The 21,150-nt window shown below is 37.9% G+C and overlaps 2 protein-coding genes across 2 annotated transcripts in view; one reads left to right on the top strand and one right to left on the bottom strand.

The window, feature by feature from the left end:
- Window positions 1-586: 586 nt before the first annotated feature.
- On the bottom strand, window positions 587-14,447 carry nova2 (neuro-oncological ventral antigen 2). Its single transcript, NM_001030515.1, has 4 exons — window positions 14,304-14,447; window positions 5,178-5,324; window positions 3,227-3,393; window positions 587-3,055 (listed from the first exon to the last, which is right to left on the bottom strand). The coding sequence occupies exons 1-4, from the start codon at window positions 14,386-14,388 to the stop codon at window positions 2,213-2,215; spliced, it is 1,242 nt and encodes a 413-aa protein (NP_001025686.1). The 5' UTR covers window positions 14,389-14,447; the 3' UTR covers window positions 587-2,212.
- A 655-nt stretch (window positions 14,448-15,102) lies between these two features.
- The window catches only part of exoc3l2 (exocyst complex component 3-like 2), a 39,660-nt gene continuing 33,612 nt past the window's right edge, over window positions 15,103-21,150 (top strand). The window contains exon 1 of the mRNA XM_012969299.3: window positions 15,103-15,182. The gene's annotated coding sequence lies outside the window, so the exon portion shown is untranslated. The remainder of the gene's footprint in view (window positions 15,183-21,150) is intronic.

Here is a 21,150-nt window from a genome sequence, read left to right as displayed (position 1 = left end):
CAGTGATGGCTTACCTGCAAGTATTTCTGTCAAGGAACTAGCATGAATTAAAATGTATGTATACAAGCCTACAACACGTGTATAAATAGTTGCGAAGGTGCCTATAAATACAACATGTGTTTTCATATATTCTATGTATACATACATGTGTCAGTATAAAGTATATTTTATTAAATTCCTGCTCTGTGTCTATTAGCTTGTGCATTTAATTACAAGATGTCTCAGTGTGTGTTAAATACTCACACAGTATGTATGTATAACCCTGAGGAGTGCCTCTAAATTACAGTACAGGTATATAATTTTACATGATTTGACCCCAACTGGCTTAAGTACAGTATTTCCTCAATATTCTGCATACACTCACAGGGTGCTTGTCAACAGAGAAAAAATATTTATAAGAAATATTGTATATTTCACACTTTGTTTTCTTCTACAAGTATAGAAAAGTTCCTATGTTTGAATAAATGCTGTGTGTTTATGTATGTGAGTGAGTGCATTTATATATAATATATATATATATATATATATATATATATATATATATATATATATATACAGGTATATATGCAATTACACACATGCCACATTGTTCATAGATATCTGAACCTTTATAAGCAAAGAGAGTTTGGCACATTCAGTATTACAGACAGGTTACTCCTATACAGAAAAACAGAGTTTGGTTAGGAGTGGCAGTTTTTTGGGTAGGTTTTTACTAAGGATCATTACCTTATATGATATTATATGTGCTGTCAAAGCCAGACAGACCTGAGTATAGTCCATAAATTTCCCCCCTGAATACTTTATAAAGCATCAGTTATGTGTATTTTAACATTTTGGCTGCAAAGACGCACCAAAACACAGTTTATTGTTTTTGAGAAGTTTTGTTATCACCAATCAAGTAAAGGCTTACTGGAACTTAATAATCTAACATTTTAAATCCCCACAGTTCTGGATGCATTGCATGAAAGAAGTAAAAAGAAAAACAAAATCTGTAGCCTATCTAAATTATAGAGGAGATCATATTATTGCAGCTAATGCTACATTTTGGCACTACATATTATGTTAAATGTCATTTTGGCACAATTTTATGGGAACAGGAAATGGTATAAAGGAACATTTTATATTTAGTATGCTATAGTATATATTATATTATTTTACATTTAACATTAATGATAAAATAGGTGCCAGACCGGCACAGAAGAAATAAATTTACACAGCCTCACAATAAGGGCCACTACATTGTCTTGAGCTGGACAAATTAGTACAGAGGGCCTATCTGTCAAGGTCACTATGTACAGAAGAAGGCCCTAACTTAAAGAAAAAGCATACATATCACCACTGTGTTTTTACCCTTCACTATCTGTCACTGTTAAAGAGCAAATCCTAAGCGTCGATGTGCCAGTACAGAAATGAACAGATTAACTTAAGTCTGTGGCACTGTACCATCTATAGAGGAACAAATAGGCATCCATCTTTGATACTAGTATCAATTTGGCAGCTAAATTAAAAACAAACAAACTGTCTTGCTTTCTTTTGCATTCAACCAAAGATTTCAATGGATGCCATTGTCCACTCTGTTTGCAAAAAATGTTCCAGACTGAAAGATATATATTGACAGGTTTACTATGCTCATTCAAGCCACAGTGGTGATGGGGAGACTGTTCCAGTTGTTTTATTATATCACTTAGATTGGGGAAAGGGAATACCATGTTCCCAACACACATAAGAAAGCCATGTTCCATGGTCGCTCGTGTCTATTATTTTTCTATCCTAAACTATCAGTGTATCTGTGGCACCCATTTTTACCAGAACGTTCAACAAGTTTTTGTGCAAAATCCATTCACATTGCTTTTCTGTGTTAAAATGAAAATGTTCACATTTTTGGGTAAAAAGAATCAATTTTGCATGAAGGAGCCAGGCTGATTACCCTTAAATGGTGCCATGCTATTTACTAGCCAGTTCTGTTATAGAGATACCAGTGTTTGCCACCATTTTCCTGTCTTGTCTTCAAAGTTCAAGGCTCAGAATTGTCAACACTCACATCCACACTCATACAGATTTATACATACACATCTACATCCTACACAGAACCATTTCATAATCTGGCCTACTTTTTGACCTTGCAGGCTCTAATATGCTTCTGCAGTTTTCAGACCTAGAAATGCCATCACTCTCACACACAACATTCTCTCCTGTCAAACTAAATGTAATCCTACCCAACCTTTTGGGTATTACTGGACCTGACCCCTTGCTCATAGGCTACCCTCTGACCAATTAAATATTGTGCTGCCTGTGTAGCCCCTGGGGGCCCTGTGATGGTCACCTTTCGACTCCTTGTCCCTGGTACAAACTCTCCTTTTTTGGAGATTTGGATGCGAGCTCCTGTTAGCTCCTGGTATTCAACCAATGTCTTGCCACCCTTTCCCAAGATGGCGCCTACAAGTGTCTCTGGAACAGCCATCTCCAGGGTTTCTTTACCCGTCACACTTTCAGCTCCCATCTTCTCCAGAAGAATTCCTCCCCCTCCCAGTCCCAAAGCTGGACCAGCTTCCCCTGTGTAAGAAGCAAGAAGATTAACTGCAGCTGGATGGACTCCACCTACTAGAGGATTGAAGCCCATCCCTGTACTGTAACCGTAGCTGGCTAGAGTATTAAGAGCAGCAGAAATAGCTAGTAGGTCTCCTCCTGTGATCGCTGGTGGAGCTGGTGGAGCTGGCTGAAAGGGAGTAAGCACTTGCTCTGCTGATCCACCAGCATAGGGTGAGCCAGTGGGGTTTGAGTTGGCAACTGGCCCCTGTGAGTTGGTGTAACTTATGTTAAGGTGTGTCGTTCCTTGTGGAGGGTCTTCACGGGATTTGTGGATAATACTGCGTATTGCCTTCTGGACTTGACTAGGCTCTCCACTCACTGTCACCACTCGCTCATGGAGATTGGGTCCTGCAGGCTTTTGGGAGAGCTGAACCCAGGCTCCTGATTCCTCCATAATGCTGCGAACAGTAGCACCTCCCTTGCCAATAATCAGTCCTGCTGTTGTGTTCGGAACAATAAGCTTTGCCTATAGAGAAGATATTACACAAAAAATAGTGTTGTGCATTAAATATAGTTAGTACTCAATAAAATACTTTGGAGCATATTCAGTTTTATGAGCAAAATTATCCTCTAATTTATTTATCCTCTAAAATGCTTTAGAAATAGAATGTGGAGTGTTCTTTTACTCAGTACCAACCTGTTTTGCACGCTCTGCATTGATGGTTGTTTGAGGAGGCAGAAGAACTCCCAAGTCATTTTTTGTTCCACCTTGGGGTACCTCACGCACCTTTTCAGCAATAAAGTTATGCACTGAAAGCAAGGATTCTGCTGATCCTTGAACCAGGCACACACGTTCAGTTGTTCCTACACAAAAAAAGAGTTAGAGCTAATAGAGCAATTTTACCCACAATGCAATGTTCTACCCACTATTCCAGCATTATTGATGCCAAGCCCAGTGTTTCTACCATTTTAGCGCAACCACAGTTGCTGCTACATTGTCTTGCTCACAAGTGTGGAAAGCTCTTCTGTGCATGTGACAGGCTTATTCCTGCATATTACTCACTGCCAAAAGGTGTCATAATTTATTCCTATTTGTTATCATTTCAAAAGATTTGCCACAGACCCTAAATTATAAAATAACATGACTTGTTATGCCAAAAGGTAGAAAATGTGGACTGCACCTGGAAATTGTGGGTAGCAGGAAATATGACTTGCAAGTTGATAAGACAAAGTAACATTTACATATATATAGATAGTCATATGTGATAGCGAGCTATATTCTATATTTATAGATTGTTATTAATAATTCTTCAAAACCAGCAATGGCTGTAGTAAAGAGTGACAAAGCAGGGTTGTGTTTCCTGCCAAATTTGAATAGCACTAATCTGTTTCCATGACAATCTGAGCCTTGAACGGCTCCGTCTGATGCCTTAAAGAACTTTTGTGGCAAAGTGGTCTCCATAGTAACAAAGAGGCCTACACAATCCTGCCAAGCCTGTCTGGAAGTAAATCGTATCAATGGAAACTCACTGTTAGGTACACTCTGCAGGGGCTCAGCAAATATGTATTTCAGTTAGCAGCCTCAACAGTAAAGATGTATTACTGTGGCTGTAACCTTCTGAGCCCAGTGAGAACAAATTATTGCTAATGTGACTTGATTTCAGCCCTGCCTAACATGTTGCCAGCACCTGCTACTGAAATATCAGCCCAGGCCATCCTATAGCAGCCAAACTGTGGCAGTAACCAAATTAGCTGAACTTGCATTAGAGTAAGAAAAATCTGGGCAGGTTAGGGCCTGTGTATGCAAGAGACCTCAAATAAAAGTATCAATATCCAGCTACAAAAACAATGCCTGTGTGTGTGTACCATGAACTATAGGGGGAATGTAAAAACAGGTGCACAGTTTGATAGAGTTCTAGAAGCCTTCTTGTAACAGAAGGTAAGCAAATGCTTTTGTTGCGCAGTAAAAGGGGCTTTCGACTGCTTTTACCTCCATCTTACCCTAACCTCTCTAGTTTCCCCATTAGGTTACTCTGGGATTCTTACCCCCCCCCCCCCCCCCCCCCCCCCAGAGGTTATGTTTTAATATCTTGCACTGGTGAGCTCTACCAGGATCAAAGGAGGCTGCAAGTTTCCATTCATGAGTTTGAATTGTAAGGCTGTTACTGCACTAGTAAGTCATTTTTTTTTGTTTTCAGTGAATCTGCAATAGGAAAGTGAATACCTAAACTCGCTGGTTACTCCATTTGGCTACAGTTCTAGTAAACCATAGCAGGCCAACAATAGGTTACATTTACTGGTCAGCTATTGAAAGCAACTATCTGATTGATTGCTGTGTTACTAGACCTGAAGCAAAACAAAAAATATTTTTTCTGTATTTATATTATAGCACAAAAAAAACCTGGTATTGTGAAACACCTTGTAATGTGGACCACATTTCCTAAATTTAGAAAGTCCCAAAACCAGTTATTGACCCACAAGTCATTTAGTTAAGTGAAACCTAAGGAATTAATATCATGTTAATATAATCATTGTAACGGCACTTTTGTAATTTTGTTAAATTTTAAAGTGCTATTAAAGTTCACATCAGTATTTTAAAATACAAAGTAATACTGCATAGTTTCAAGCACTGTAAGCAATCTTCTAACCTGGATAAAAGTCCTTGGACTTTGACAATTTGATTGTAGCTCCTGTCTCTCGCTGCAGCTGGACAATTGTCTGCCCCCCTTTTCCAATAATGGAACCAGCTGCATAGCTTGGGATGAGCACTTTCAGGAACAGCTCACCATCCTCTCCTGGATAAAATAAAAGCATTGTTCTTTTGTAACTATGCACTGAATACTTGCATAAGCAGCAACTAAAATTCTGCCAAAAGCATTAACACTTAACAGTTTTGCAATCTGTTACAAAGGGTGGCAAGACAGATATTCTAGATTAAAACTTACTCATTAGGTCCATTCAGAATTAACACAAATGTGAGTAATTAGCTGGACATATTGCAAATAATATGTCTACAATTTTTCCCATTAATTACATGCAATTTGTCCCTGCTGTACCTATGTATAAATAACATTTTCATCGGTTTGATATATCCTATATGTGTATACTGTAATTTCATGTATGAAATATGCAAATGTATGTGGTCATGACAAATTAATACATAAACGGCATCACAACATGTGCTAAAATGTAATCATCATAACCGAAGTTTAATGAAAACTGTACACTACGAGTGACTAAGTATAAGATCATTAGTAAAGGTATGGGATTCGTTTTCCAGAAACCTGTTATCCAAAAAACTCCAAATTATAGAATAGCCATCTTCCATAGACTCCATTTTAGTCAAATAATTAACATTTAAAAAAATTATGGAGATCTAAATTATGGAAAGATTCCTTATTCAGAAACCCCCAGGTCCTAAATATTCTGAATAACAGATCTTATACCTGTACCTACTTTACAATATGATTATACACATATGGTAGATATCTACTTTATCAAAGATTCAATTTCTTTTTATTTATCAGTTTTTGCGTTATACATATTCCTATCTATACAGTGCAATTAATGTATTTGCTACACAGCTGTCACTGTAATACTGTATAATAATTAATACACTGCCCAGCTCTGCTTAGAATCACATAAAGTACTTCAGGTGTTAAACAAAAATGCTGATTTTTGTTCCTACACACACATTGTTCAACAAATGTTACCTCAGTTTGTCACAGGTCTCTTATCTAGAAATCCTTTGCAGCCGTCATGGATAGTACACATGCGCAACAGAGTTAAAGTTTGAATTTTGCTTTACTGCACATGGGTACTTCCCAGGGCAACTGCAAGTATAGTACCTGGGAAGATGCATTTTCAGCAAATAGGTTTATCCCCAATGATTAATTGTTTCTTTGTCTATATATATTTGCTTTGCGGATATATCATTTTTAAAGGAGACATATTGGATAAATGGGAAAAACGCTAATTTTGTAGGCAATTATGAATAATATAAGGTGCTGGTTTCCCTTTGTACTAAAAATTAATCCTCTCTGTAAAAATGGCCCCTTTATTGGAGCTCCCTATAGATCCTATCACTTCTCTGTCAGAGTTTGAAATGAAGAGTGGGCGTGTCCTAACAGTCCCTGCCAGAAGCACAGTAGGAGGGGGAGAGCCAATCACAGCCCTGCAGTCACACAAGCACAGACAGGCTTCAGTTCCCTATCAGGTCAGACTAGCTGTTGATTGGTTCCTATCCTACAGTGCAGTGTACTGAGGGCCGCCGGCCCCCCTGCACATCCAGAGAATTCAGCCAGCAGGAAGTGGAACAGATGGGCGGGGCTAGTGGGGTTTTTGTGGAATTTCTCAATAAATCAGTCAGAAACACAACTTTTTAAGCACAATCCTTCTATATCTAGAGGAGTATAATTCACTGGTACATTCATAATTTGTATAGGATATGTCTCCTTTAAAGGCTTTAACAGTGCTGTTATTTTCTTTCATATTAGAAATGTAGATTTATGTAAATGATAAATCCATTAGTTTGGCTGTTCTGCCTCAGCAAATCTGTTATCATAACGTGCAACCACAAAAGATTACTATAGCATTTTCAGAAGTAAACATTTTTTCTAGGACAACATTTCATATTGTTCTCTTGTAAAAGTAAACATTTTTTATTCCTATAGTCATTCTAGTAAAGCAGTTTCTTACAGGAGTTATCCACCTTTAAAATAAATTTTAGTATGATGCATTTTGTATTTGTATTTTGATTTTTGTTCAGCAGGGCCTAGAAAAAACATATGTAATAAAAAGTAACAATAAAATTGTAGCCTTAAAGAGCAAAAAGACAGAATAAGAAGGTAAACAATTAAACACTGATTTAAAAAAAACAGGACGTTCCACATAAATAGCAAACACTAAAGAAGGCTACTGCAAAAATGAAAGTTTAATAAAATCTTAAACTTGTCAACTGAAAATTCTGCACTGAATCAAGTTACTTTTTACTAACCACTTTCAAATTTATGTCTCTCTTAACAATGCTGTGTGACAGTTATTTAATGCAATTAGCATTAATACATTGCCTAAGCAAAGTGAGCACACACCAGTGTATTTTTCCTAACTGTCAATTAAAATCTGACTTCAACTAATGCATGAAGACAGAGTTGTAAAGGGTAAATGTACTTAGAAACAATCCAGAATTTACAACTGATTATTTTAAAACTTTCCTTGTTTACATGATATAGAGTTCAGGGAGAACCACCGAACCTAGTGAAAGCCCATCCCTTAAGCACAAGGCAATTTTTCCAAACTACTAGCAGCATTGTCTACCACATTTACAAACATATGCTAAATTGCACCAGTGCAGCTACCCATAGCAATCAGATTACTGCTTTAAATTTCTAACTTGTTCAAGACTAATTGCTTATTGGATGCTATTTGCAACTGCACTAGTGTAGTTTAGATGAAGCTTTGATTTAATTGCACCTTTGATTAGTCAAATCTATATATGCGGTGGTTGAATTCAGCTTTTGTAAGACTTTAAAAATATGAAAACAGAGGGAAAAAAATTATAATCCTGGTACCAGTGATATCATTTATTTTAGTGCTAAGCAGTTTAGTAAAATGAAAAAAGTAATTTGTGCTAAGGTCACAAAGGCCCTAGCCTAGAAGGTCAAATCTTTTGTCAAAGGGGCATGTGGCACAGACTGACTCTTAATTTAAAAGTAAAAAAAATATTATTTATCATTTTAAAAAAATAAATATTTAATATCAGACAAGTGCTTTTAAAGGGAGCACTTGTATCTTTTAAAGATGGGAAGGTGAGGTGTGGCTTTGAGCCATGGAGGTGGCTGTCACAAGGGTTGCATAAAACATAAATCTGTCGCTTAGAAACTGTTCCCATAATGCAGAAATGCAGCTGAAAAGACATGCCCCCATTGGCATGCAGGCAATACTCTGTGATCTGCAGTACCCAGCCAGGGTACTGTACAGGGTACATGTTTAAGCAATAATATGTCTGTCTGTGCATGGGCAAATTCATCACTAGTGGGTATGACATTGTTTGGTGAGTATAACTTGACAGTGACAACATTTGCATTACATAAACTTTCTTTCTATATTCATGTTTGCTGTTCTAATCAATTGGAACACCATTTATGCAAAAGTTTAAGTTGGCCTTTAAAATAATTTAAACATGTATAAATAATTACCCTACAATGTGTAGTCACTGTCAGTGAGCACTGCTTTAAGCCTCTTCTATATGCAGAGTTGCATAATTTTATAAAGGATTGCTGCATTCTCTTTAGTTTTTAAAAGTAAAAAACAAAATAACTTGAAAGCAGAGGCTCTGGTGCTTTGTGCAAAGCCATTGCAGTTATTCTGCTGTTGCAATGGACTATTCAATAACACCAATTGTGTAGCACAAGAGAACCACACTATTACTGGTTAAACAGCATAAGATTAATCTCTGAACTAATATTGTGTGCAAGAGTGTGATTCTATTGCTTCCCAGATAGCATACAGAATCCAATTCAGCATAATTTGTAACTGACCCTTGGCAACATGTTAACTTACAGCCTGACCCAGCAATATCTTGGGGCTAGGAGGACCAGGTGACTGACCTAATGGTTGTTATTATAATCTAATACAGGTATGGGATACCTTATCCGGAAACCCATTATCCAGAAAGCTCCGAATTACGGAAAGCCTGTCTCCCATAGACTCCATTTTAATCAAATAATTCAGAACTGATTTCCTTTTTCTCTGTAGAAATAAAACAGTACCTTGTAATTGATCCCAACTAAGATATAAATAATCCTTATTGGATGCAAAACAATCCTAATGGGTTTAATTAATATTTTATTGATTTTTTAGTAGACTTAAGGTATGGAGATCCAAATTACGGAAAGACCCCTTATCCGGAATACCCTTGGTCCCGAGCATTCTGGATAATGGGTCCTATACCTGTACTGTGAATCATGAAAGTATCACATAGATTGGTAGTTCTCATACATACACACTGCAAATAATAATAATACCATCCTACCAATCAGCAGTAAATCAAAAAAATCAAACATTAATATTAAGCAGGGGTTGAGGCAAATATGAATATTCTCTAAAGATTCCAGAAAATGTTTTAGATTGGTTGTTAAGCACGGCACTCATTTCTGTAAAATAAGTGACAATGAATGTCACATGCATCTGTTTACCACACTCCTTGATACATGTAATGCTGTACCTGCTTTGCATTAATGTATTTTCTAAAAATGGAAAAACATATTAGCAAGGTACAAAATATAAAAGCCAGTCTGTCACTCTCTAATAATATTGTGTGGTAGCCATAGAATTTATGTGCCCCTCATGCTTCAAAGCAAGGGTGTTTTTATGATTCACAACATTCTTTTAGATTCCCGAAGGATATATTAATTATTTTTATTATTTGGCAGAATAATACAAATTCATTATTTATCAAAAAAATATGAGCAAAATGAATGAAAATGGGAAGCAAAGCAGGGCCAGAATTAATGGTATGCACAGTTGTGACTCAGGCGCAACTGTGGAGAGATGCTATCAGAGGAAAGAGTAAAAAGAGTTGGGGAGCAACACAAGCATGAAAAATGTACATGGGGTGCCAAATATGGGCGGTGATTGGCTATTTGTAGCCCCTATATGGACTGGCAGCCTACAGAAGACTCTGTTTGGCAGTAAACATGGAGAGTAGTTGCTCACGATAAATCTCCCTGAAAATGTTTTCCCACTGGCAAAAATGTAAATCGCCTGTGGGAAAACATGTTGAAGTGTTTTCTCACCAGCAATTTACATTATTGCCAGTAAGAAAACATATTCAGAGTTGCCTGCGGTAGAGGAGCTTTATTGCAAGTAACTAATCTCCACTTGTGTCATCACGCTAACAGTACTGCATACCTCCCAACTATTTTTTGCGGTTAGTCACAATTTTAACAGCTCAGCCCGCAGTCCCAGATTCTTAATGAAAATTTCTTTGTCTCGTAAAAAACTGCGTAATTTTTGTAGTGTTTTTTCTTAGAGCAACTTCTGCTGGAACTTACTTCTGAAGCGCATAAAATAACAGCGTCAAATCCAGTATTTGGATGGATAAATTAGCCATTTATTTTACACAGTTTTCTACATCTTTTTTGGCAAATTATGTTTTACACAGCATAATAAATAGGTCCCTTGTGTAAGTAAGTTTCTCCAGAAGTCTCTCTAAAAAAAAACACGTTAAAAAATTATGATGTTTTTTATGTGGTGAAACCTGGAATAGTGTGGCAAAGTTTGTAGCCATTTTTTTACACCTCATAATAAATTTGCTTCCAACTGTACTTGAGAGAAAGAGGGAACCTGGGCAGGACTGCAGACACTGAAGGGCAGTGGAGTGGAAGAGCTATATTTGAATAAGGGGTGCCAGTGTACTTAAAGGGGTAGTTCACCTTTAAGTTTACTTTTAGTATGTTATAGAATGGGCAATTCTGAGCAACTTTTCAGTTGGTCATTATTTATTTCTTATAGTTTTTAAATTATTTTCCTTCTTGTTGCAACTCTTTGCAGTTTTTAAATGGGAGTCATTGACCCCAGCAGTAAAAGACTTTTGCTCTGTGAGGCTACAGTCTTATATGTTATGAAACTCCAAACTGGAGAGCTCCTGAATTGAAAATAAAATAACTATAAAAACTACAAGCTACAGTGATGATCAGGGCTCATATAGCAGAACTATTACCTGGGCTAATGCTAAAAGCATGCATTGGTTAGAGATTCTAGTTGCTTTTACACAGACAATGAATTCTGGCTATAGCTTATACTGCACAAAGAGAATTCCTTTCAACCATGTTGTATTCATACATAATGGGGTGTTATACTGTTATAAAGTATTTATGTTCTAGTGGTGAAAACAGTTTTTTTGTTCTATTATATAATGTACAGTGCAAGTTTATTGGAAACAGTCATTATAGAGGCTCCTATATTATAAAGAATCATTTCTTGTTCTTTTTTTAACATTTAGGGGCAGATTTATTCAAAATAGGAGATTAGAGCTCACTGCAGAAACAATTACTCACTTTCTATTTATTCCTGTGGGGTTTTGGAAGCTTATTTATCAAATGGTTAACTCTTTCACCCATTGATAAATACACTTCTAAAAATCCCATAACAATGAATATAAAATGGGTGAATTTATGTGGTGGACTCTAATTTCACATTTTGATAAATCTGCCTCTTAGTGTTTTCACTGTTGAGTTTAAAATACAAATATGCTATTATACAGCTTTCTCATTTCTCGTGTTAAAACCCTATTGTGGCAAAATGATCAAAGTAAGGCAAGAAAGAAAGGCATTTATTTTCAAGGCCCAAGTAGTACTACAGATAGTACCCATAGTATAATGAAACAAACAATTAAATTCAATTATATTTCCATTTTAGTTATATGAATCTTAAACATTTTCCTTAGTTTTAGAAACATATAGCTTTCAAACAATGAGCCGATATATGAAGCCACAATGTAAACATTTTCAGCTACTGAGTCTGTGTATAGTGATAATCTAAGCAAAGGGCAGAAAGCCTCTTTATTTAAGGTAGGTGATACAGGTTATTTTTCAGGGCATAATCCTTTCCTCGGGTATAACACTATATTCTAAGTATCCTTTGTGTTTTTTTCATGATTTCTTTCAGTGTTATAGCACAAGACAACTACTGTGTCCTACTGTGCCCCACAAGGTTACATGACACATTACTTCCATTGCTTTAGACCCAAATGAAACCTTATTCTTGACCTCTAGGGTTGCTATTTAAATAAAATTTTACCAGCCTGGAAATTGGAAATTAATGTGTTATAAATAGAGAAAAAGGTTAGAATATATAGGCCAATATTGTTCTCCATTGCATCCAGTGTAACACGTTTCTCTCCACTACTTTGCATTTTTGTTTTTATTTGATACATGACATGCTGAAGTCCAGACTTTTTACTGTAGTTTCTACTCATTTCTTATTTTATGTGTAGGTAAGTGGTGTAGCAAGATTTAAGGGGTCTCGATGGAAGATGGTCTGATTCCTACCCCTGTGAAGTTTTTCAGGAAACAAAGTAACCTCTCTGTCTCTCAAACCCAGAAGGCTTTATAAAACAATCTATGCCCACTAGATGCTCTGTGGATAATTACTGTCCTTGATGTACCCATGCTTTCATTTATATAGTGCAGGGAGTAGGTAAAAATAATAATCGGCAACCCAGAGTCAGGTTTTAATATAGGCATCTGAATTCAAACCATTGTGAGGGTGATTTTTAGTTTGCTCTAAAGAAAAGTCTAGAAAAGCCTGCTGTTAAGGGATGCTTATTGTAGTTTATAGAGTAATGATGGTGGTACTGGGCTAGGCCTGAGGCCTGTATCAAAGCAGATCTTTGTTCCAAAGTGATCATCCAAAACTGGCAACTAAATTGTAAGAGCAGCTTACATTAGGTATAATATCTAAAGTGCCAAATGCTGTTAAATCCTAACCAGGTCTTTGAATGTTTGATATTCATTTCTATATAAAAATCTGGGTGCCAATGCTATTTTAAGCATTTTACACAGTGGTACATTAGTCTATATTGCAACTCTAGTAAGGGTGTACACTAAAATCGTAATTTTATCTTGAACCCTAAGGTAAATACAGCTTCTAATAGTACTGTATATGAAGTGATAGATATTACTAAACCCTTTATTAAATTCTGTAAAAGTCTGAAATAGACACACCGAACAAGCATTATCTCTCATGATGAAGGCTGTAGATATTAAACAACTCATTATCATCATCATTTAAGTTATGCAGAGCTTATTTTCTATGATTACTGCCTTTAAGGTTTCAGAATATGTAAACATGAAGCTCTTTGTAAAATATTTAAACTTAAAATGTTCATAATATGGGACATTAGGGTTACATTTAATGACCTTTTCCTGATATCCCACACCACACTATGATTATGTGCCCATTATAACCTATTTCCACACACCCACACCCCTAAACTCAAAATCCCCTAATGCTGTCAAATTAAGAAATGCAATTAATGCACTTTACAATTTAATACACTTAATATATAACTTTGGCAAATAAATGTTAGCATGCTATGATGATAAATGCATACACCATAAAATCTTATAAACCAGATGAATAATAATCTGTCATTGTTGTGAAGATGTGGGCATCACATGACACACAGATTTTACAATTCAGCTATACTGAACAATAGGCTTCAGGGCTCCTTATCCCATTCAGGGACTGAGGGGGCAGCTTTGCATTTGCCCTTCTTGTAAGCAAAAGGTTATCATTTTACAGTATGATTTGTAGGTAAGTGGAAAGCATACATTTTTTTCACAACACACAGGACAACACAAAATACTGTATCCTCAGTTCCACACAGATGCCCCCTTTACATTTTCCCTTACACAAAAAAAATGCATTTCATTATTATCGACTAAAAGCCTCTGCTCTGTGATAATCTCAGGAACATCTTTATATAAAGATCAAGCAATATCCTGATGCATATACTTTTGTCAAAATATATCAATACATTATTGTGCAGTTATTGCAGCCTTTTTTATGTGCATGGTAATCAGAATCACGTCACACTGATGTGTTAGAAATATATTGAGATTGTTTTTTTCCATTGTCTGCAGTAGTTGTCAGCCCATAATCGTTCTGCAGACCTATAGATACTGTATTGCTCCAGTTTCCTGGATAGCAAGGATTTTAGCCTCTACAATATAATACGGACATAGCAGCTCTCTAGCCCCCAAACTAACCTGCAGTGTTGGACCTCTTGGTGCTTGTAGCCTCTGTTGGGGTTTCTAATGGTCGTTTTCTCGAGTCAGATGCTTCTGTCTCCATCTGTGGGGATTGTTGCTGTGAAGGTGGGTAAGGAGCATTCTGGTGTAGAGATCCCCCAGCCATTATGTCCCTGAAGGCTGTGTCTGTCACACTGAGAAAGAAAGAGAGAGACGAAGACAGAACAGAGGGAGGCGGTGGTGGGGGTGGGGGTCTCAAAATCCCATTAATTAAAGCAGAGACTGCAGATTGTGGTGCTTTTGTGGCCAAAATCCTCTTGTTTGTGGTGGATACCCTTCCAGATAGCCTTATTGCTATTTACTCTCTTAATATCACCATCCCCCACTGTAGGGACGAAAAAATATCAGGGATGGTAAAAATACAAAGGGAGGAAGGAAATAGGATGTGTAAGGATTTGGACTGTAGGAAAGAGGAGAAAGGATGGGGGTGGATTACAGTGAAGAAGGTTTGAACTGTGGCTTGCCCAGTAGAAAATTGGGGAAGGTGTCAAGAAAGTTTTAGGGTCACTGCTTTCACCTCTAAACTAATCCAATGAATAATCTCCCTCTAGGACTTTTAATGTAGGTTGCAAATTAACATAGCTTCTCAGGAGAAAAGGGGCAGACTGAATAGGGTGACGTCATGCAGCCTGGAACTCTGCCTACTCTGCATTTCAATTGGCCACAAGCTGCTCCCTCTGCACACACCCTCTGCTAGGATTGGCTAAGACAACCATGCTTTATTCTAAGGACAAGGCTGAAAAGGCAAGTGTATTGATTAAAAAATGCACTCAAAAGATGGTTATACTGATGGGTATTATAACAGATTGTTTTCAGTCTGAGCACAGCCACAAAAAGGTAAAATGCTTTATGAAATATTACTTTCTATATTTGTAATGTAGCTGCTGGTTTTAGTTAGATGTGTGCTGAAGTGAAAATTAAAACGTGCACAGTTCCTGAACGTTTCTGGCTTATTCTGTTTCTCCCTATAGACCCAGCAAGGAATAACCTGCAGGACAAAAGTGAAAGAAAAATGAAAGGGAAATTTAGCCAGGTTCAGCCTGGTAAAAACCATTATAAAGATAGTACAGAGCTTTCTACTCCTCATTATCTACATCATATATTCCATGCTAATATCCCACATTTCTTGTAGCATAAACATGCCAGCATAGTTTTCCCACCCTGGTGAATTTACACAGAGAATTCAAGCCAGCACAATTTCATTACATTACACAATGGCATATGATTTTAAGAAATAATACATTTACAGTACTTACAGAATTGTAAACATGTTTATTTTTATTTATGTTTAACATAATTTATAATACACTGCAATTCATCCAACAAATGTACAATTACAGCTATGTACAGTCATACAAACTGATTATTTCTTTTCCTTCCCTGAATTCAGATTAGGTTTGGTTAGCTAATAACATGGAGTAAAAAGATGAATGAAAGTGAGAGTGAGACAAAAAAGTGTGAATCAGAAAGAGATGGGGAGAAAGTGGGAGGAAGGGGCACACAAAGAGAGAGCAACTGACAGTTTAAGGGAGGGCAGAGAGAGTCCAGCAGGGGGAGGGAGAACCCCCTGCTGTGGAGAAGATACGCCTCCTGAATGTTAAAGTAGAATTTCTTTTGTCCCCCATCCCATCTGTTCCTTCTCACCCCCCAAATCCATTCACCTTTTGTACTGCTCTAGCTATTCACATCTGGGGCTAGCAGGTGCACTGATCCTCCACTGACAGTATGTGTGTCAGATGCAGTGACAGGAAAATCCAGAGTCTGACATAAACACACACACACACACATATATATATATATATATATATACATATATACAGGTATACTGAGATTATAAACTCAACTGGACGGGACCTCCTTTCTCTGTTAGCACACAATATGTTTTTTTCTCTGTGTATATTAATTATTAATTATACATTATATATATATTTTTGCCACCAAAAGTGGCAAATGTTGGAACAATAAATTACACCATTTGCATTGATAAAAATGCCTGCTTGTCGCTTCATGAAAATCCGAGTACTATGATTCCTGCATAGTATATATATATATATATGTATATATATAAGTGGCAGAGAGGAGCACTTTACTATATAAGTCAGCTGTACAGATGTTCCAGGATCCCATTATTTAAAGCTCCTACTGATGTTCTACCTCAAGCATAAATGAACAGATATTTCCTATAGTGCTTTTGATAATGTGTTGGCATCATAAATCTTTTGCTCTTGTCATCCTCTTTGCAGGGGCAATTCTGTGTCCCAGGCTGCCCTTAGGCAGTATTACTGATGCTGCATCCCTTGCCCATACCTTTTGGAGGTAGGGGCCACTTCACTATTGCATTATCTCTGCACCAGAAGAACAACATTCTGATTTAAAAGCTTAAATTCACCAGTGCCTATTTGCCGTCCCTGGCAACCTATAGGGTGCTGCCATCTGAGGCAAGATACTCACTCAGTGCCTCTGCATCTAGTTGTGGTTTCCTTGTAATTACATGTACTACTTAAGCTAAAACTTAAATATGTACATCGCTATGTACATCGCCATTGAATATATAGACAATTTATAAATTCTGTATATGTTTGTAATAATGCTTACCAAGCATAAAGAGACACATAAAGTGACAGATTGTAGCCATTTACTGTGTGTGTCATTCTAACTTACCAAGTGATCCCCACTCTAAGCTGGGCATACATGTACAGAGCTGCTCATTGAAGCAATAATTTGGCCTGACTTGGCCACCCATGTTCTGGGTCAAATTGGGTTCACACTGTCGCAAAAAGGGGAAGTTGTGCTTACCACTATATTTAAACCAGCAATGAGTGCAATGAGGCTGTGACCATACAATTAATATAAACAGAAACAAGAGGTTCTCTATACTTACCCATTATCAATATATATATGTCAATAAGACATTCTGTGCACTAAGCTGCTAGGAAATGCCCTTCTCTATAGACAAAACAGGGATTGTTTGTCCATAAATTGCAATATATTTAAGTTGGCCAACTACGTCAAAGTCATCCCCGGTCTGGCCAGTCCCACACTCACTTTCATTTCATTCAGATGACGTAGTTGGCCAGCTTGAATATACTGCAATTTATGGACAAACAATCCCTGAACCAAACCACTGTGCTCACTCAAAACAGCCCTGCTCATCCTACCTGCTCACAAACTGTGAATAGCACAACAGGGTTGCTGGTCGCTATCTCTATAATTTTTTATTGGAAGTGGTAACCAAAGCTGAGCATGTGTAGTTGAAGCCAGGTCTAGAGTGGTTTCAACTGCACATGTTGAGTGTTGCTGATTGCTTCCAAGAGACAGCTAAGAGGCATGAAACAGCACCAGTCAACCCCTCTGGACTATTCTGCTTTTTGGGAACAGATATACAGTGGCTTGCAAAAGTATTCGGCCCCCTTGAACTTTTCCACATTTTGTCACATTACAGCTACAAACATGAATCAATTTTATTGGAATTCCACGTGAAAGACAAATACAAAGTGGTGTACACGTGAGAAGTGGAACGAAAATCATAAATGATTCCAAACATTTTTTACAAATAAATAACTGCAAAGTGGGGTGTCCGTAATTATTCAGCCCCCTGAGTCAATTCTTTGTAGAACCACCTTTTGCAGCAATTACAGCTGCCAGTCTTTTAGGGTATGTCTCTACCAGCTTTGCACATCTAGAGACTGAAATTCTTGCCCATTCTTCTTTGCAAAACAGCTCCAGCTCAGTCAGATTAGTTGGACAGCATTTGTGAACAGCAGTTTTCAGATCTTGCCACAGATTCTCGATTGGATTTAGATCTGGACTTTGACTGGGCCATTCTAACACATGGATATGTTTTGTTTTAAACCATTCCATTGTTGCCCTGGCTTTATGTTTAGGGTCGTTGTCCTGCTGGAAGGTGAACCTCCGCCCCAGTCTCAAGTCTTTTGCAGACTCCAAGAGGTTTTCTTGGGATGCAGATTGGTTTGATTTACAGGGCTGGGAAAATGGACATATACTGATTTTAGGTGTCGTAAGATAAGGGCCAGAACTAGGGGTAGGCAGAGAAGCCACATGCCTAGGGTGCAACGGTGGTGGTGGGGGTGCTAGGCAGGTACCTCTTTAGCCTACCCCTAGCCTGGGCTCTTTTCCCCCTCTCTGCTGCAGGTCACCCTTACCGCCTGTATGCCCATATTACCAACCTTCCCCAGTCTTCAGACCGGGTGCAAGTGTGCACATTGCGCTCATGCACGCACACGCAGCAGAGGGGTGGGTGATGAGGCCAGCTAGGTTGCCTAGGGTGCTTGGCCTGCCGCTGCAATGTGAGAGAAAAACATGCTCATTTGTGTCCACGAATAGCATTTTTCCCATTGCGCCTTCTAAATAAATGCCCTTTTGAGTCTCTACCTCTTTTATGTTTTTTTTTAAAGGTACAATCAGCAGCAAACTCTGTGAAATATGTTGGTGCTTTATAAATACATGTTACTATGGATAATACTACTAATAATAATCATTATAAAAATAATAATAATAGATCCCGTTCTGATTTCGCCCAGGGACTCCACACCTTGTCAAATTTTGTTTGGGTGCCTCTATTCAATGTTTTAAGAATGAAGAAAACAGCAGCACTCCGGTTGTTTTGAAAAATGTGAATCTTTACTAAGTGCCAAAGGCAACGTTTCGGGCTTCACTCCAGCCCTTTATCAGGCTTGATAAAGGGCTGGAGTGAAGCCCGAAACGTTCCCTTTGGCACTTAGTAAAGATTCACATTTTTCAAAACAACCGGAGTGCTGCTGTTTTCTTCATTCTTGAATTTATCTGCCCGGGCAGTGGGTATAGCGTGCACCTGGGGCTGCAAGAAGCTATTTTCACTGTGTAAGCACATGTTAACCGATTCTATTCAATGTTTTAGTGATTTTTAGCAGCCTTAAGATATGGAGATCCAAATTGCAAATAAGGGTTGCTTATTTTTTTATTTAATTTTGGTTCCTCTTTGAGTAAAACTATAAACCAGAGGGGTTCCTGTTTAAACGTCTGTAACATTTGCATGTGCACACTTTCCTTGACCTCTGGGTAGGTTGGAGGATTAGATTTATTATCTATTGACACCAAACCTGAAGGGGGAGATTAGGAGCGTGCTATTAGATGAACATCTCTTCTTGTGCACATCATTGCTGTCCTTCTGTGATCCCAAGTATAGGTCTAGAGATAGAAGAACAAATATACTGTATACTACGATAGCACATATTTAAATAATATTGTTAAGGCAGCAGGCTTGGTTGATGTTGCCTCGAGGACAATCAGGGGCATGCTTTTTGCAAGGTGCCAAGGTGTAGTTTTTTTTTTCTTTTTTTAAGACAAAAAACATGTCCAAGTTTAGGGTGATTCCAGTACATTTTTCTGACCATCTGTTAAAAGTCTGTTCAATTGTGAAAACCAGTCTCTCCACCAAAAGGAAAGAGTCTCTGGACTGGGGGAGGCCGCACAGCAATGCTTAGACATTTCTTCAGGCGAAATGGTTATGGTGGACATTTCTGACAGTGTGTCACTGTGGAGGGATTAGGTTAGGAAGAAATTCTGGAGATCTTTCTATAGAATCTGTTAGAAAGGATGAGTGTCAGACTGGGGTACCTGGGGCCCACTAGAAAATCTCACAACAGGGGCCCACCAATCACATAAGCACACTTGCTGCTGTGCAAGCCCTTGTACACTTTCCTCTCTTCTTACTGTTTATTTCTTCTCTCTCCTTTCTATATGCTTTCCTTGCTTAATTTTTGTCTTCCACTTCCCTATTGTCATGTTCTCCCTCAGGGCCCTAAGGATTGAGAAGGGATCGCAGATAGTAGGGAGTATTGCAAAAAGGGCCCATCAGGATCGGGACCCACTGAGAATTTTCCCGGTGTCCTAGTGGGCCAATCCAACCCTAGAAAGGAAGAAGAAAAATACAAGAACTACTTGAGTCTGACAAAGAAGCTTGAATTCTTGTTTTCTGCAGTTGGGGTGTGGTATGAGATTAGCCAATTTATACTCCAGCTGAGACAACCTTTTATAGAATAGACAATTAGAGTTGAGGAGAACACTCATTTAAGCAGATCAACTGCTGTGACACACTTGAGAAAGGGCACATGAGGCCCGAAACATGTTGTGCAATAGTAGTCTGTAATGAACTTTTTTCACAGCAGTGAGTGCTCTCCTCAACTCTAATAGTCTATTGTATATCAGGATAGTGGTATGGCTGCCTGGGGATTGCAGCACTCTTTCTTTTTGAAATTTTGGGCTGTGCGCTAGTACTTTTTTTTTTTATAGCCTTTTATAGATTTTGGAGAGGGATATGGTGGCTTCCCCTAGACCCTATTTATAACTGCAGGCCATACTTGATTCGAAACACGGCCTGCAGGTCTCTGTGCTACAAAATGGGGTGTGGAGACCTGTGGCTATTTATTGATGCCAAACGCATGCAAAGTGCAAAAAAATTACAGATTGTGGCCTTTATTTTTCCTTTGTGTGCTGTGTATTTTTTCACAAATGAGCCCCCTTTTTTTATTCTTCTTCCTAAGCCTAATGCCCCATGTAGAGATTAGTTGTCCATGATAAATTAAAGTGAAGTTGCGCAAAGTTTTTTCCTGCACGCAACTTTGCGTAGGCCTTTCCATCTGCGATTTCCTTTATTGCCGGTGGAAAGGCTTTTCAGGTAGATTAGTTGCCTGTAGTAGCAGAGATTTATCGTGGGCAACTGATCTCCCCTTTATACATTAGCCTAAAAATCCATCAGAAACTGGAGCCAAAAGCCTTTCTGAATGGAGAAAGCGTATTAGAAATA

Source organism: Xenopus tropicalis, chromosome 8 (assembly GCF_000004195.4).
Source record: "Xenopus tropicalis strain Nigerian chromosome 8, UCB_Xtro_10.0, whole genome shotgun sequence".
Classification (NCBI taxonomy): Eukaryota; Metazoa; Chordata; class Amphibia; order Anura; family Pipidae; genus Xenopus; species Xenopus tropicalis.
The sequence above is the reverse complement of the archived record's forward strand: the minus strand, read 5'-3'. Positions and strand labels throughout refer to the sequence as shown.